Below are 19,173 nucleotides of genomic sequence, written 5' to 3'. Positions count from 1 at the left end.
GCTAGCCACACCCCTTTAATTTTTTTGTTTCGGCGATTCAGGTCTAGAATCGCTCTCAATGAGGAGGCCTGCCTCGGTTGAAAATACAAACGGGCGAATCAGCGTCGTGAATCAGCGTCTTGTGATCAGCGTGTGTGGGGGTTTCCCAGAACTCATGTGTGTTTCCAAGTACACCAGCGCCGCCGCCGTACCGCACATCGTGTCGCGGTAAAATGCGGTAAATTGCGGTAAAATGCGATCGTATCGATCTCGCTATGAAACACCAGTAGCAGGCATGTTATGTTGTGTTTGATTACTAGTTCGTAGTGCTCCTATTCTGACTGTTTCTTTGGTTAGCAAGTAGCACTAGCAAGCAACAGGTTAGCCCACTAGCCAGCCAGGCACACATAACAACACTATGTCATGTGTTGGTCGGTGAACCAATCGCTGAACAGTGCCTCATTTTGGCAACGCCCATCCCTGCAAACGCCGTGGGCGGAACTGACTTCAGACTGAATAATGAAGTGAAACGAAATGTCAATTCAGGCTGAGTGTCAGGCTAGAGAAGGACATCTCCCCGTGCCAAGCAGGGATTTTGTCTTGGAAGAGTTGTTCAAGCTTTATCTCCCACACAGGCCATCCTGGTTCAAATCTCGGGTACAATGAAACTTAGGGATTGCAGCTTTTACGTTTATTGTACGACCAGATGATACGATGGCTGATATGATATGCGTCATACGGTAGCAGCAGTCACTTTGCATGATCTTTGTCAAATAAGCCTCTGTCACACAGCGTTATCTTTGGTTGCAAAAGACACTAAATCCTCCAACAGGGAACATGTCACATTACACGTTCCAAGCACACAGAATCTGGTTCACTGCAAAACAAATTCATGATTTTCAAACTGTGATCGGGGCATCATTATCCTGGTAAAAATATGTGCTTCGGAGTCCATAGCTTAAAGGATGAAATGAATAGGGAAACCCCGATATTTTATGCCATTGCAATATGTGATGCGGACCGTTGCAACAATAATAACATGTCACCGTACCAATTTCACTTGATAAAGATCATACAGGCGTTACACTATAAAATGCACTAAAATACTACATGTAGAATTAGGCTAGGGAAGCTAGAGAATGCAGACATAAAAAAAGTGATGATAGCACAGTAAATTTGAATGGCTTGAAATCAGCTGACTAAGTTTACACACACCAGTAGGTTGGCATACTTTGCTTCCCGGATTTATTTTATTTTTGTTACATCAGCTAGAGCTTCAGTCATTCAACCATTTACTGTTAACCTAATACATGATGACTTTCTATTCTATTACATCCACTGTGAATCTACACGTTTTAACTCAGTATCATAACAGTAGGATCGTTTAATTTATGAAACACAGGCGGTAGAGCGGCCATCTTGGAATCCGAAGGTTCCAGGTTCGACTCCCGGCTCCTCCTGGTTGCGTGTCAAAAGTGTATTTGAGCAAGACGCTGAACCTTGCATGGTTTCCTCTTTCATCAGTGTGTGTGAATGGGTGAAGGAGAACTACACTGTAAAGTGCGATAGAGAAAAGCGCTATATAAACTACTATTCCATGACATGTCAAAGTGCTTCGGCAAATGCAGCCACAGTAACAAAGGCTCCCAGGTCAACCATAACCGTTCAGTAGGACTTGACTTGATGTTGTTATTGGAGCGTGATTAGAGGTTAAACCACATGAACCCAACGTCCCTATTCTGGGGTGAACCTTCAGCATAAATGTACAAGTTAACAAACGCGCCCAAATGCGTCACAACATAAAGGGTTGTGCACTTGTAGATTGGCTATTCTCTGCAAAGAAAATTGGGGGCCTATTATATACCCTCGGGGGACTCCAGTCATCAAAGTACTTAGGGTTTAAGAGGTTAAGTCTTGCATGGATGTTGTTTTGCTGTCATCATGCTTCAGGGTTTTCCCGTCATATCATAAACGCTGCACAGTTTAACCGAGAAGTCGCTTCCAATCCCATCAGGCCATCACGCGATCTTCTGAGAGGGTGGCGCAGTCAATCAAAATCTCAAACTCGCTGTCACCTTGAGTCATCTCATTCACTAACAATCAGGGGTGGATTTAGTGATTTGGGGCCAGGACAGGTACTTTGTATGCGGCCCCCCTCAATATCAATTCTCATCCTTCTCTAGAGCACTGCTGCTGCTGCCAGTATGGTCTTAAACCTGTAGCAATTTTTAACTTTTTGCATTTATATATATCATTTTTTTCTTCCTTTATTGATAGGTGTACAGTAGGCTGACAGGAAGCGGGGAAAGAGATGGGGGGTGACACGCAGCAAAAGTCGTCAGGATTGGGACTTTCTTGCCATTTTCTTTAGTTTGTATTCTTGTTCTTAAGTCGCTATATGCATGTCAATCAGTCTGTCACCTCTCACCTCTCTCACACTGTCACACTTCACTCTCAGTTGAGTCAATTACAGCCTGGACTGGGAGAAGGGCCAATCAGTGTTTCATTCGAAAAAATAAAAAGAGCATTTTCTTAATCACTTAAACCTTTGCTGCATGACAAAATAGAAAATAATTGCTGATCTCTTACATCACGTTGCGGCAGTGTGATGTGCTGTGAGCTTGTGATCAGTACCCTAAATTTAGTGTAACCTAAATGTATATATTCCATTAAGTCAGTATTTAATATTTATAATTATTACCAGACCTGTACAAAACAGAGTTATTTCCCACTGTACGTAGATAGTTTAATGTGGTTTCAGCGGCATGACTATTGAATCTGAGCAGTGACGAGGTCAGAAACATTGCCTAAACTTCAACAAAAGCCTATCTGGAGTGTCTGCCAAACATCTTGCACTTTTTTGTACGCAAGCTGGAAATACAGCATAACAGAAAGGATACAAATGCCTCCAGTCAAAGAACAGTGAGTTATCTGATGTGATTATTTTTGACAAGAAAGTCGTCTTGGATCCGTTCTGATTTGACAGTGTCTGTCGGCGACAGTCAGAAAGAGACACCCAAAATAGAGCGCAAACCAGTGCCTACTTTCAGGAATTAATTGGGGATAATGCCACAGTATCCCCGATGGGATACAGGGCCTGTAAGTTCCTGAAATGAAATTGTCGAAAAGTGATTTGATGAGTCCAGACTACAGTAAAGCAGAATATATCAGACAGATATACAGCAGCCTAAGTTTGAAAATAGTATAACAAAATAACATTCAGAGACAGAAATCGGCTGCGTTGTTATACTATGATGACATGTTGTTTTAATTTTAACTGAACCTAAAAGAGCATATACTCTATGCCTGCTCATATAAACCTGTTTTATTTCTAGCTTGCATCTAAAGAAATGTCTGACTCCTAGTCATCTTTGCTGCATTTTGTCTTTTCTTTTGTTTTACTGTTTTTAAAATGTCACACAGACAGAGCAAGTATTCAACGGGGGTTTAATCAATGCCACCAAAAATAAAGCACAATTCTCCTTCAGCAAAAATTGTGAAAATAGCCAATCTGCAAGGATAGTTGTGAGAGTTGTGAGCTTGTAGATCTGTTATTATTTATTTTTCACTGTTTCACTATTTTCACTTGCCTATGTGTGAGAAACCAAAATACAGTAATCTCAAGGACAATATGCACTGTGGGATATGTAAATGGTACATTTATATAGCACCTTATGTGCATTATATTCATCCAATCACACATACCACTGGTGAAGGCAGCCATGCATGGCAAGGAAGGCGTCAACCTGTTCATCATCTGGAGAATTTAGGGGTTCAGCGTCTTGCTCAAGGGACACTTTGACATGAACTCAGGAATCTTCAGAGTTTGCTCTGGTCTACCGGATTTATATTAGTTTCCTGTATGTTCTATACACTCAAATTAAAATAAGCAAGGCTATACATCCTATTGAAACATTCATTTTCAACATGCCATGGTTACAAAATGAATTGTGATGCAAACAGATGCTCTTAAAGTCAATGTCTTCGGTGACTGGTTTGTTGCCACTTGTTCTCTGGGATGGAATTAGCCATATGGGTCCTCTGCGCTGTGAAATGGTTTTATGTCTTCTCTGTGTGCATGTTTATTTACACGCTAATGGATGCCCTTCGCTCTTGTCACCCAAGCAGATGTGGCAGCGCTAGGTGTTTCAATACAAACGGTTAGTTAGTGCCTATAGCTGCGGTTCCGGCCGTGTAAAAACGCTTCATAAAGCTAATTATAAAGCTAACCCTATGATAAAGCTCTTGGGCAGTGCGGCCAATATGTTGCTGTACACAGTAAAACCTTCACTGTTGATTTATCCACTGTTAACTCTGTGTACAGATGCAACCACATGGAACCTTACGGGGTCCATTTGGTTACGTTTGTACACTCAAGAGTTAAATGTGGGTTTTTACAGTTTTTCTTTTAACAAGGTTTTATAAGGGCGTGTTACAGCATCTGCCATGCAGTATTAGCGAGAGTTTTACTCAACCTCAGTACAATCTCCAGATAAGTCAGTGGATGAGTGCTGGCCATTTTCCTCAGGCTGGGGAATCTGTCTCGTTCAAACTGTCATATTAATCGGTTCTGGTTAACTGAACCAGATCTGCAATATTTCCTGGAGGTACGTTTTAGCCTTTGCCTCAGGCGTAGTCAGGTATGACTTCCATTTACTGTTCTTTTAAGAAAATACGTCCTTCACAGTTATTTTAGATTAGTCATTTTAGAATAAATATGCATTCTTTCATATTTTTTTAATTTTCGTTCTTGTCGTTTCTGCCCGGTAGAGTGCAACACATCATCACATTATGAGTAATTAATATCATATTAGGTAATATTGGGATGAAGTTTCATGTACAGCCTGAAGCATAATCAGCTAATACAAAAGCAAATTACATTACGGCAGTAACTTAATATTCAAGAAAGTGACAGGCTGACAGTGGTGAAAACACTGAAGAAGCCTTTAGGTCAGTATATAGAAGAATAGAACTTTACTGTGTCATCACATGAATTACATGTAAAACAGTGGGTGAAAAACATTACAGTGCAGCTTGAAACAACAGCAGCAGTTAGTGTTACAAGTGAAAAAGTGCAAAATCTCAAGAAACGTTAATTAACAATGGTAAACATATAAAAGATATAAAAGTAAAATATACAATAATCGAGTCCAGTGTGTCCAAAAACCGTGGGGAAAAAACTGTTGAGCATCCTGTTGGTGGTACTTGAGATGCTTGTTATAGCCTCAAATAATTAAATACTAGTCCTGTGCCCGGGTGTGTGCGATGAGGGATTGAATGTAGGAGTCTCAGAAGTAATGTTGGAGAACCCAGAGCGGTGCCCGTTGGGCAGAATAGTCACCATCGATGTCCAGTTGTGCAATACCCGTTGTATCCGTCTGTCTGGCTGGCACTCTTTTATGCCCATATATGGTGTTCCGTGTCCAGGCCAGTCTCTGATGTCATCTCCAAATTTGGGCGCTGTTGTGATGTCAGTCAGTGATGTCAGTACTAGGGCTTTGTTGATGTCTGGGCTTTGTTGATGTCAGTTGGGCATTATTTGTTACCATGGTGGCGACACTGTTTAGTATCAGTGATTTCATCATGCAGACAGATGGTCAGACGGTAGACGGCGGACAGACATTCGGTAAATTAATTGAATAGTTAGATAAATAAAACTTTACTTCTCTATTATTCAATTATTATACGTTGGTTATTGGTTACATAAATATCAGTTTTGATATATTTCTGCCCTGCCCTGCGCCACCCATATGTATTTCAACATGATGTCACTGTAGCTGCAATGATGTAAATATACAGTATAAGAATATCTGTGATATATCGATATTGGAATTTTTATTCCACCCGAGCGCACTCAGGAAATACATTTTGACTGTATTCTCTGAGTAAAACATTCTGTCGAAGAAGGAAGGCTTAAATGATGGTTTTACCTGTCAGCATTGCAACAGTGTGAAAACACAGTGTGAAATAACACATGCTCACTTGTTTTTGTAACCATAACATGAATAATAGGATTTTTGGAGGGGCTTTGTGTGTGTGTCGTGTGTGCGTATGTGCATGCTTGCCATGCGCGTGTGTGTGTGTAGGTTTTATAAGGGCGTGTTACAGCATCTGCCATGCAGTATTAGCGAGAGTTTTACTCAACCTCAGTACAATCTCCAGATAAGTCAGTGGATGAGTGCTGGCCATTTTCCTCAGGCTGGGGAATCTGTCTCGTTCAAACTGTCATATTAATCGGTTCTGGTTAACTGAACCAGATCTGCAATATTTCCTGGAGGTACGTTTTAGCCTTTGCCTCAGGCGTAGTCAGGTATGACTTCCATTTACTGTTCTTTTAAGAAAATACGTCCTTCACAGTTATTTTAGATTAGTCATTTTAGAATAAATATGCATTCTTTCATATTTTTTTAATTTTCGTTCTTGTCGTTTCTGCCCGGTAGAGTGCAACACATCATCACATTATGAGTAATTAATATCATATTAGGTAATATTGGGATGAAGTTTCATGTACAGCCTGAAGCATAATCAGCTAATACAAAAGCAAATTACATTACGGCAGTAACTTAATATTCAAGAAAGTGACAGGCTGACAGTGGTGAAAACACTGAAGAAGCCTTTAGGTCAGTATATAGAAGAATAGAACTTTACTGTGTCATCACATGAATTACATGTAAAACAGTGGGTGAAAAACATTACAGTGCAGCTTGAAACAACAGCAGCAGTTAGTGTTACAAGTGAAAAAGTGCAAAATCTCAAGAAACGTTAATTAACAATGGTAAACATATAAAAGATATAAAAGTAAAATATACAATAATCGAGTCCAGTGTGTCCAAAAACCGTGGGGAAAAAACTGTTGAGCATCCTGTTGGTGGTACTTGAGATGCTTGTTATAGCCTCAAATAATTAAATACTAGTCCTGTGCCCGGGTGTGTGCGATGAGGGATTGAATGTAGGAGTCTCAGAAGTAATGTTGGAGAACCCAGAGCGGTGCCCGTTGGGCAGAATAGTCACCATCGATGTCCAGTTGTGCAATACCCGTTGTATCCGTCTGTCTGGCTGGCACTCTTTTATGCCCATATATGGTGTTCCGTGTCCAGGCCAGTCTCTGATGTCATCTCCAAATTTGGGCGCTGTTGTGATGTCAGTCAGTGATGTCAGTACTAGGGCTTTGTTGATGTCTGGGCTTTGTTGATGTCAGTTGGGCATTATTTGTTACCATGGTGGCGACACTGTTTAGTATCAGTGATTTCATCATGCAGACAGATGGTCAGACGGTAGACGGCGGACAGACATTCGGTAAATTAATTGAATAGTTAGATAAATAAAACTTTACTTCTCTATTATTCAATTATTATACGTTGGTTATTGGTTACATAAATATCAGTTTTGATATATTTCTGCCCTGCCCTGCGCCACCCATATGTATTTCAACATGATGTCACTGTAGCTGCAATGATGTAAATATACAGTATAAGAATATCTGTGATATATCGATATTGGAATTTTTATTCCACCCGAGCGCACTCAGGAAATACATTTTGACTGTATTCTCTGAGTAAAACATTCTGTCGAAGAAGGAAGGCTTAAATGATGGTTTTACCTGTCAGCATTGCAACAGTGTGAAAACACAGTGTGAAATAACACATGCTCACTTGTTTTTGTAACCATAACATGAATAATAGGATTTTTGGAGGGGCTTTGTGTGTGTGTCGTGTGTGCGTATGTGCATGCTTGCCATGCGCGTGTGTGTGTGTAGCCCGAAGCATTCATCAGCTCATCCAAAGACAAATAAACAAACGCAAGTCAATATTCAATTCTGTGGCAAATTGCTATTTGCTGTACTATGCATTTCAGTCCTAATGAACAATTATGTAGGGATTTTATTCTTGCCATGGGCATTGTATGCTCATGTCTACATCGGGAAAGGAGACGATTGTCCTTTTTAAAATGTCACAATCACACAGACAGAGATGGAAACTTGGATGGAGCAGGAACCGTTTATTTTATTTTTGAGTGTGTAGTGTGTTATTTTTGATGTGAGATAAGGCTGCCATGAACTGATGATGCACATGTACGTTCCACATACATGTCGTTTCTTTTTTTTTCATCCTTGCCTGTGCTTTATTCACAATGTTCTGTGTCCAAAGGGCATTTGAACACCAGCCTCAGATCTTAGTGCTGCAGTCTGGTGTTGTGGGGAGAGAAGTACCTGGCTCCCTCACTGTTGGATATGAAACGGTCTTCAGGGGATCTCGGGAAGAAAGCATGGAATAGGGTTTTGATCTAGACCAGCTGTCAGCTCCATACTCAACTTGCTCTGTTGAAGCTCATAGTTCTGCGGGAGTATAATAGGCCTGTTTGCTGTGGGGAGGCTGTGTTATGTTTTAATTAAAACAAACTGACTCGGTTCTTCTACCCGTCGCTCAGTGCTGATCATTTGTTTGTAACGATATACTGTAGCACAAATTTCATTACAGCGCTTTCATGATAGAAAAGTTTCTGAAAACCACTACTAAAGTTGTTTGCTCTGTGACTCTGCAGAATTGTAAAGAACAAGTATAAAAGTATGAAAAAGTATTTAAAAAGGACAAGGTCAAAACCTATAGTATATATCTGGACCATAAAGATGTCTATCATCCTATATGTGTGGTTATAGACAAACACACACGTGCGCACTGCGCACGCACGCACGCACGCACGCACTCACTCACTCTTTACCGCACTCACTCTCTGCCTCACTCTATCTCCTCTCGGGCGTGTGCTATCCAGAGGCAATATGCAATTACAACAATTCAAACCAATGAAAATAATTGTTTTAGGATTGCTTATAAAAATACATGGGGCTTGGGGGATTCTAATTACAAATTTATTTTTTTCCCATTTTTTATTTATGTTTTCCCCTTACGGTAGGCTCTAGACACTGACTCGTCACTGCTTGTAAATTATTCTTCCGGTTTGCAAGTAGGGTAGAGACCAGAACTCCAGCCCTGGCCCATGGTGTTCAAGCACAGCCCGGCTCAAAACCAGACAAAGCACCGCCCGAGCTCTACCAGAGACATGACACCAAATCAATTCAATCTCTCTCTGAAGTGTGCTTTCTCTGATGCCGGCAGCCATGCACTCTGTCATGCATGCTGTCTCGTGTTCTCTGATACCTACGTACAACCACAGAACACACACATCACATATGTTACTTAGAGGTATACGTGTAGCTTTATGAAACACAAGAAACTACTGTACAAGTGCCACTGACAGAAATGCTCACATATTAAAATTAAATTGAATATAGGAGGACTGATCAAAAACTTCTAAAGACTGTCAATTTCTCTTTAGCTAGTAGTCACACATCTGTATTCACCTGGACCCCTGGAGATTAATGACAGTAATGACATTCCATTAACCATCCATAATGATGAAACAGCAGCACTGTGGCTCTTGGTCGAGGTGGTTTGCACACTGACATCGTGCTGCGATGCCTTGTGATCTGAATTGAGGCTTTATGCAAAGGAACCATTCCCTTACACTATACCAGTGGTTCTCACCGTGGAGTCCATGGACCCCCCTGGCTCCTTGATGGCGTTCCGGATGGGTTCCAGCATGCAAATAAAAATAAATAAATAAAATCAAATAAAAAAAAGTTTAACCACTTGAACCCTATTTCATTCTTCGGCTGTTAAAAATGTACAATCTACAACTAGGTACACAAAGCGTCACAACACGTTGTGAGCTTGTAGATGAAAACATTTTAATGTTTGAGAACCACTGCCTTACACTGTCTACGTGTACTGTACGGTATTACACTGTCCAAGTGTACTGTATTACCTGTATTTGCATAGACTTGTTAGGGCCACTATTACTGAACCAGACCTTCACTAATGTCATGTCAAATACAAAACAGTTTGCTGAGATGCTGCAGTTAATAATGGACTATTTGCATCGTCACAGTATCAGGGTTTTTGTCATGCACTTTGATTCACTAAAGGAAACAAAAGGCAGTTTGATTTTGTGCAGTCCCCGTCTTCTGTGTCCTTCTTGGAAAGAAGGCTATTAAGTGCAACAGTGATATTTTTTATAGCCCATACTTGGGTTCTTTCCGAGATAAGGCCACTATGTGGAACCCCATCACTCCACAGTACAGAGGCCAAGTGGTTCTATATGGTAATGCTTGTTGCAGTTCTGCACCATGGAATACGCATACCGCACTGGGTGCACTCTGGTGAGACACATCTGTGTTTTTGGTCTTAACCTTGTATTCATATCATATCTGACCTATCTTTACCTAGATACAGTATTTCAACGTCAACCAATTGTGAGGGTTCCCACATTTTCAATACATATTTGCGTTATATTGTAGATCTGCTATATTTAAATTGCCACAGTATAGGTCTGAAGTGGTTTGTAATAATAATCAAAATCTACCAGTAAGACTCCCTAAATCGGGAGATAAGCGACTGTCAGGTCGCATAGACAAACTTTAGAAGGCAATGGTAGCCAATCAGGAGGGAATATGTGAAATGGGACAGATCCATGTTGATGACATGACTATAGAGACACTGTGTACTGCTTTGCGTGATTTTAGGGAAAAATCTGTAGGAGCAGTGTCCAAAAATGTGTTTTTCAAAAATCAGCCAGATGGTGGCGCTAGATGGGACAGATGCATTTTGATGACATGACTGTAGAGATAGTGTGTACCGCTTTGCGTGATTTCAGGGGAAAATCAGTTGGAGCAGTGTCCAAAAATGTGTCTTGTAAGAATCGGCCTCATGGTGGCGCTAGAAGAGGGCCATGTGAGAAATGAGGGCTAACTGTGGTGGAGATATGAGTAGGGGAAAAGTGTGACGCGACTGACGGACAGACAGCCGGTGGAGGTTTTGATAGTAACTGCCTGACGGTCGCAACAGAGTAACTACCGGTAGTAACTAATTTTCAAATAACTATAGTGGAGCAAAAGTACAATATTTGCCTTTGAGATGTTAAATAAATACCGGTACATATAATATAATAAAGCTCCTTTGAATTGAATTGAACTGAGATGTAGTGGAGTAGAAATAAAAATGATTGAAAAGTACTCCAGTAAAGTAAAAAGTAAATGCACTTAGTTACTTTCCACCAGTAGCCCACAGCAGAACAGTGACACTACGACCCTCTCTAATGTGGAAAATAAACACGGCTCGCTTGTTCCTGTGCTCTTCAAACGTTGAGACCACAACACGGGAATGATTCACCTGACCAACGGCCATCCCTCCCCCCTTCTCTTCTCTGTAAACCATCAGCATTGTTAAGTGTGCGTCACTGTTAGTGAAAACATGCACTAGTTAGATGCAATACGGGGATTACACACTGCATAATTGTGAAACATGCGTGCACCATGTTTCTGTGCATCTCTTGGAAGTATTGTTGCTCATATAACAAGATGCTTACAGCGTTTTGTTTAGTTTTTCCTTTCATATTTGTTGTGAGATGTTACAGGGCTGTCTGTTATTACCTTGTGTGTTCAACGAGAATGCAAAAAACATATTTTTTTGCACCATATATGTCTGTATTTGTTAGTGTCAATGGTTAGTTTGTGTACTCTACTGTATTTGTTAGCTTCAAGGAAAGACTGCTCAGAGAGAATGGAGCTGACTTAACAATGGAAACACCTCACTCTCTGTAACAGTGATTCTCAAAGTGGGGGGACGGGGGCGTCACAAGGGGGGGGAGTGGGACTGAGTTACTGGGGCCCAAGTTGGAGGGGCCTTCATTATTTTATACCCTAGCTATTGAAAAATAGTATATAAGCTCACAGCGCGGCTGCGAGCTTGTAGATCTGCTATTTGTTTTGTCGTGAAAATGGGTCAAAATCTTTGAATATATGTATTTTTTAAGCAAACATTTGTAACTCATATTTTGCTTCTGGGGGGTCCCTGGAAATAAATATTATGTGCAAATAAAAACAAACATAATACTTCCTATGGTTAATATGAGCATCAAATCAATATTTCAAATGTGTTTGTGTTGCGACAGGCATTTACCCTATTGAGTGAAAGATTAGCTATTTCTAGAAGAAATACAATATTTTAATGTTACATTGTAGTTATAGAGGACAATTATAATGCATTAAGGCATATTTGTCGTATTAGCCAGGGATCCTTTTAACGCTGGAACTACACCACTGTGGTTACTTGCAGCACACAGCCATTGAGTGGTTTGCTGTATTTTTCAAATTGCATGTCTCTTATATCACAAGTAATTATGTAGCTGATGTGTTTCACAAAGTGTGCTTTGTCTAACTGCTCTTTTAGCATTATACAGTAGGACCAGATATTAATATATTAAGGGGTGATAATGCTCTTGCACTCAACTTACTGAAAGTTGATCTACTAACCAGGTGCAGAGGATTTTTACATATGGAGAATATGTAATAAACTAGGGCACAGGATTGTTGCACTTTAAACCTCATTAATATGTATGTTTTAGTGGGGGCCGGGTTAAGGGGCAATAATGGAGGAGTTATTTAAATTACTCTGTATGATTTACTAAATCATACCTTGACTGCTCTTCGTGTCTCTGAATTGCGAAGGTTTATTTTGCATCCTCTACAATATTGCATCGTGTGGCAGAATGCCTACAGCATATCGTCACTGTCGAGCAGAAACCTCGTATCTCCATTAAGTTTCAAATGTCTACGTTTTTCGCGAAGTAAAGCCCTGCTTCATCAGACAAGGCCATCGCACAAAAGTAGTGAAAACAGCAGATCTACTGTGTGCTTGTAGATCGGCTGTTTTCACTAGTTTAGTTCATTTTCTAAATGATAAATACAAAACAAACGCTTTTGGACATACAAGGTTTCCACCCGACAACGACGATATACAAAAGCTAAATGGATAGGAGGAAGGAAGGAGAATATTGTGTCTTCCTCCAGATGAGGAACGGCAGGAACCAAATCAAATGATCACTATTTCACTAAATAATTAATTATGTGAATATTCCACACTATGGGACGATGAGCGATATTATCGTTTATCGCGATAAGAAACACTCACGATAATCGTATTGCGGAAATTTAATTTATCGTGATATCCGTCATGCACTGGGATCAATTCACCTTTTCATTTGCCGAGATGCATATCCGGTACCACTTAAACCCTCTATAATTGGTAAAAGGTACTTGATAGTCTTTTTTTCACTCTATCAAATGTCTTTGCGAAAAAATAGCCATTCTACAAGCGATCTGCTATTTTTGGGCAAATGTTCCGCCCCGGGATAATGGATTTTGATTATTGCGATAATATCGTAAATCGTGATTTCTTTTGTCACAATCATCGTGATATGACATTTTCATAACGTCCCATCGCTATTCCACACACAACTTTTGCTTGGTGTCCAGAAGTTTTACCGTTGGGAAGTACAAAGGCCGTCCCCATTAATAGATCAAAATGTAACTATTTACAAATCACTTGAAACATTCTTAATAACAGCATTATTTTGGTATCAGAAGTCAGCCCGCATTACTGGCAAGGATTTTGTCTTTCCTGGACAAAACTACTGTATGTGGACTCGGCCAGAATGGTTGATTGCATTTGACAGGATGTGGAGAAGGTTCAGTGGATTAAAACCCGGCGACAAAACAATGATCAATCCAAACGAGAGATGGAGGGAGCTTTTATTGCTCTGCCAGTGTTTATTAGAGAAAACCAATCCTCTCTGTAGTCTCCTTCAGTGCGCCAAGACATAGCTCGGCCCTATTAGTATCTGGGATGTAAATTAGCAAGACCCTGAAAACATCCCCTTTCGCTAGTCTGACAGGACATAATGAAACATTTAATACAATGCTTGGGTAGGTTAAAGAGCATATTTTGTCCTGGGCATGTACAAGAAAGTGGCACAGAGCTCTCTCAGTATTTTATCTAATAATGCATGACACAATATTCATCCACATGTTAGGGCTATCTATCTATCTATCTATCTATCTATCTATCTATCTATCTATCTATCTATCACACTACACTACACTACCTACCTACCTGTTTTGCTGCTTGCATAGTTGCTAAAAAAAAGTTATTTTTTGCAAGTGAATAGGTTGAATGTACTATGCAGTGCTCCCGCTGTTAATCTTTCTTTTTGTACTTTGTGAATGCAAATTAACATTTATTGCTGTCAAATGGCTTTCTCTCCACTTCCACTAAAAACCCTTTGCTGCCATTGGGTAGAACTTGAAGAGGCTAAATCATTACAATTATTAGTTTGGGCAATATGTACACATAGCACACGCACACACACACACACGCACGCGCACACGCACACGCACACACACAGGTTTGCAATTACTACTTTGTGGGGACATTACACATAGTCTACTATATTTGTGGGGACATTCCATTCATTTTTAACCCTAACCCTAACCCTTAACCTAACCCCTAAACACCTTGTGGGACACTAAAATTTGTCCCCACAAGATTTTTTTCTCCGATTGTACTATCTTTGTGGGGACATGAGGTCCCCACAAAGTAGTAGTTCCCTGTCCACACACACACACACACACACACACACACACACACACACACACACACACACACACACACACACACACACACACACACACACACACACACTCACACACACACACAGGACTGCAAGCACATGTGCACCAAGTATAAATCAGGCTTAACCCTCACCCCTATTAGATAGTGAAGTTGGAGCACGCTATACTGTAAGCTCCAGGAAACTTTCTTTTCACACTTCTGTTTGTCTATGTAAATAACGGACCTGGAGTCTGGTAAAACAGAAGGCAAATGTCATGTGATGTGTTCTCGGTTTTGCGCCTGTAAACAGCAGATGGTAAGCAGGGCCTCTTTAGCGTCGTGCATTTTATTTACCTACCCACCTGAATGACCCGTGTCGAGCTGAACAGCTGATGCGGAGAGGAACGAGTGTTAACCGTTTCCTCTTGTTTACCTCGGTTCCACTAGACTGCAAGGCCGGAGCACAGTCATCTGCCATGCACACAGGGATTAACTCTCAAATACCTGGAACGCGCCCGAGTCGCGTTAGATTTGAACCACTTTAACCATTAGTTTATGCTTTAACTATTGAAAAATAGCAGATATACAAGCTCACAGCGTGGCACCGAGTGCCGCACTGCGAGCTTATAGATCTGCTATTTTTGAAAAATCGTAAAAATGTGTGCAAGTCTTTGAATATATCTTTGACTCGATCTTTGACCCGACTTCTAAATCCTTCTTCTAAATCAGCTGTTCTCAAACTCTTTCATGTCAAGGACCCCCAAAATCAAAAAATTTCAGGCTGCAGACCCTTATCTCAAAATATGTTGTTCCAGGGACCCCCCAGAAGCAGAGATTTGAGTTACAAAAGTCTGCTTTGAAAAATATATATTGAAAAATTTGCACACATTTTCACGATTTTTCAAAAATAGCAGATCTACAAGCTCACAGCGCGGCACCGAGCATTCAATAATTGTAGGCCTAAATGGCTTAAATTACCTTGTTTATCTGCATTTGGATTTTCGGTCCGCCTCTCCTTTCCCACTGACATTTTAAATGCACATGATCCATGACTGATTCCCAATCAAATGGGACCTCAATCACAATGGGAAGTATCCGGCTCGTGCATTTCCATTTTTTGGTAATTAAACATATAATGAGCTGCGTTGGGCCCTGATGAGGACAATAGCTTGTTACGTGCAAGCCTTATAAAAAAGGTTACCTTGAACATTGTTCGTCTGTCCTGTCAATTGGATATGCTCCAAAGAAGCACAGCACATTACCACTGAGACACCCGGGCTCACGCAGTAGGCTGAAGGTGCCTCACATAGGTGGTTTCAAGGTGATTAATTGTAGTGTGCTGTGCAGTTTGCCCTCCTCCTTGTGTTTTAATTTCGATAAACTTTGTGCCATCTACCACTGATGCCTCATACTTTGAGTTTTAAGCAGTGAAGAGCTCAAGACCTTGAAAGGTTGGAAGAAATCTTTAGCCATTCATTACTGTAAGTGAAGAAGTGTGCAACATTGATGGGGTATATAATGAAAACTAATATTCCTCCCAGTCGCCATGCGTTCTGTAGATATGTTTAATATCCCATTACAGGGGAAGAAGTAACCACAGTTCTATAGTGTCTGGAGAAAAACATAATCCAAGGGGAAATTACCCATCAGGAATGCAATACTGTTACTGAGATGCAATTACTAAGCCACTTGTGAGTCTTGCGGCTCGGTATCCGTGTGTGTGTGTGTGTGTGTGTGTGTGTGTGTGTGTGTGTGAGGGTGGTCGATATGTGCATAACAGTTGATGTGCTTTACACAGTAAATTGGATTCTTTGCAGAGAACAGCTAATTTAGAATATGTCCAAGATGCGAATGATTGATGTGACCCGTATCGTTACTGTAAGTTTGTACTGCTGGCCAACTTAATGGGGGAATTTTATTTTATTTTATTTTTTTGGCAAGAATGAAATTGCTTTTATATAATGAATATAGGAAATATTGTCTAACCTTGCAAGTCCATGGAAGAACTTCATTGTATGCTTGTAAACAACAAATGTATTTCCAAACAAAGAAACCCACAGATTATACTTGGATTCCATTTCGTTTTAGATTACACAGTACCTCATGGTTCTTATAGTTGAAGTTCTAAGTAAATAAATGCTGTCTCACAAAGGATTTATTGTACCAATTTAGCACAGAATCCAATAGCCAATAAACAAACAGAACAGCAGGGATTAGGATTGGACACAGATGTAAGGATTTGGTGAGGATTTGTTTGATGTAATAACACAATGCTTTATTTATCAATATACATTTTTTAACTGAACAAATACTGTAAGTGTGTATGAAGTATACTTACTGTACCACTCTCTTTCCCAGAGAAAACCTTGACCATAATATTTGTGACCATGGCAAAAGGCATCTCCCATACTGACAGGACACAGTTCCAAAGACGGGAACATTTCTATCCTACAATTAATGATCACAATGAAACTCATAATGAATCTAGTGTTCCCTTCATTGAACAGCCTCTAACCTTAAACATTGGACAGAGAGGAAAGAGAAAGAGGAGTGCCTGCTCACAAGGCATGTGAATGCTGAGGAATGAATCTCACACAGCAGAGCGCAGTGGAGCCTCACACGCATAATAAATGTATGACAAAACAATACCCCAGGCACCACAGTATTAATGATATGCAGCGAACTCATTATTAATGTTCCAAAACAGCTCCTGGAGTAACACAGATGGAGTCAATTAAGCAATGAGCATACTTGTTCGCCTGCCATTTTATCTCTTTTCTTTTATCTCTTGCATATTACTCCATGGGTGTAATTAGCTGTACATTTTCCCTCACAACATAATGTCCAGTGTTAATAACGGTTATTTTCACTTGTAATTTCAATTAACTTCTATGTTTGATATACGCCCTAAAATTGCTTGCACCGTGTCCTTGGGTGTAACATTTGTGTCAAAATAGGTGTTGAATGTCACATTGGCCCGAACTAACTGCTGTGTCTGCTGTTTGTGTTCACAGAGACTTGATGCCTTCAACACTGGAGGGCCAGATCACGATGGAGAAGACGCCCAGCTACTTTGTGACTAACCATGCCCCAAAACGCATCCACACGATGGCCAGGGACATCAAGCTTATCATTGTGGTGCGTAACCCTGTCACAAGAGCCATTTCAGATTACACGCAGACATTGTCAAAGAAACCCGAGATTCCAACCTTTGAGGTGTTGGCGTTTAAGAACCGGACGCTGGGTCTCATAGATGCGTCATGGAGCGCCCTGCGCATAGGAATATATGCTCTCCACCTGGAGAGCTGGATGCAGTACTTCCCTCTGGCTCAGATGCACTTTGTTAGCGGGGAGAGGCTTATCGTTGATCCGGCAGGTGAGATGGCCAAAGTGCAGGATTTCCTGGGACTGAAGCGCATTGTCACGGATAAACATTTTTACTTCAACAAAACAAAAGGGTTCCCGTGTCTGAAGAAGCCGGAGGACAGCAGCACCCCGAGGTGTCTAGGCAAGTCGAAAGGGAGAACTCATCCCAAAATTGACCCTGACGTGATTCGCCGACTGCACAAGTTCTACAAACCCTTTAACATGATGTTCTACCAAATGACTGGCCAGAACTTTGAATGGGAGCTGGGGGAAGCCGGGGAATCTCGTAGCTCTCAGGACTAGCAGACAGTGATTTGGGCACATAGCACAGCCACACCACCAGCCTTCTCAATAAAACAACAACTTTCGTTTGGCATCATCTTCAGAGAGACTGCTTGAGCACGTCAATCAATCATAGACTGTCTTTGCAATGTCTGTACCCATCGGCAAGAGTTTACTGACATGCTTTTTTGTTCTCTCCCTCAATACTAATGTTGTTGATGGTGGCAAAAACATTATTGTATATATTATACATAAAAATATATTTATATTTGTGAAGAGGAGATGATTTATTCATTTTGTTTTTAAAGCAAAAGAGCTGATCTAAAAGAATCCTGTTGACTATGGCAATGCATGCGATGATTTAAGTGTCCTTACCTCGTGAGCCCTAAGGGCAAAACTCTGCCTGTTTTTTCCTCCCTTTACTTTCCTTGCAGTCTGTTGCCCTCACACCCACTCACCACCAGCATACAGTACAAAAAGACATTCTATTCAAATGGCTGAGGCCAAGAAAGTGCTATGGATTCTTTCTTTTGACACTGTCCTGCTGCTGTAGAGAAGATAAAATAAAAATAAATTGGTAGACAAATAGTACAATAATCCAGTGGTTCTCAACCTGTGGGTCAGGACCCCCAGGGGGGTCCCCACATTATTTTGATTAACTTAATGTGCAACATTGTTTTCTCACTCAACTGTAAACAAATCAACATCAAGTTTAAGTCTATAGAGGGTATCTGCACATTTCTAAAGTGACAATTTAAAGACTTTTGAATGCCAAATTAAATTGTCAAATATTAGAGGCAGAAATTGTGAAAATAGCAGATCTACATGCTCACAACGCGACGTTGTGAGCATGTAGATCTGCTATTTTCACAATAGAACCATGTTATACAAAATGGAATGCCTAAACTCTTAGTGCTCGTCAGGGTGGGGGGTCCCCAGTTAAAATATGATTATTTTGGGGGTCGCGGCCTGAAAAGGTTGAGGACCACTGCAATAATCCCTCGACATGCACTCGTCTTTTTTTTTTTTTTTTTTCAGTTGT

General features: G+C 40.6%; 1 protein-coding gene across 1 annotated transcript in view; it reads left to right on the top strand.

Annotated features, from left to right (window-relative positions):
- The window catches only part of hs3st4 (heparan sulfate (glucosamine) 3-O-sulfotransferase 4), a gene marked incomplete at its 3' end in the record, with an annotated part of 117,627 nt that extends 99,475 nt beyond the window's left edge, over positions 1-18,152 (top strand). Inside the window, exon 2 of the mRNA XM_080724359.1 lies at positions 17,498-18,152. Within this exon, the coding sequence (XP_080580485.1) occupies positions 17,498-18,152 (655 nt within the window). The remainder of the gene's footprint in view (positions 1-17,497) is intronic.
- Positions 18,153-19,173: the final 1,021 nt, after the last annotated feature.

The sequence above is a fragment of the Nannobrachium achirus genome (genome assembly GCF_963921795.1).
Source record: "Nannobrachium achirus genome assembly, chromosome: 4".
NCBI classification, from domain to species: Eukaryota; Metazoa; Chordata; class Actinopteri; order Myctophiformes; family Myctophidae; genus Nannobrachium; species Nannobrachium achirus.
This window is presented reverse-complemented; position numbering and strand designations above follow the sequence as displayed.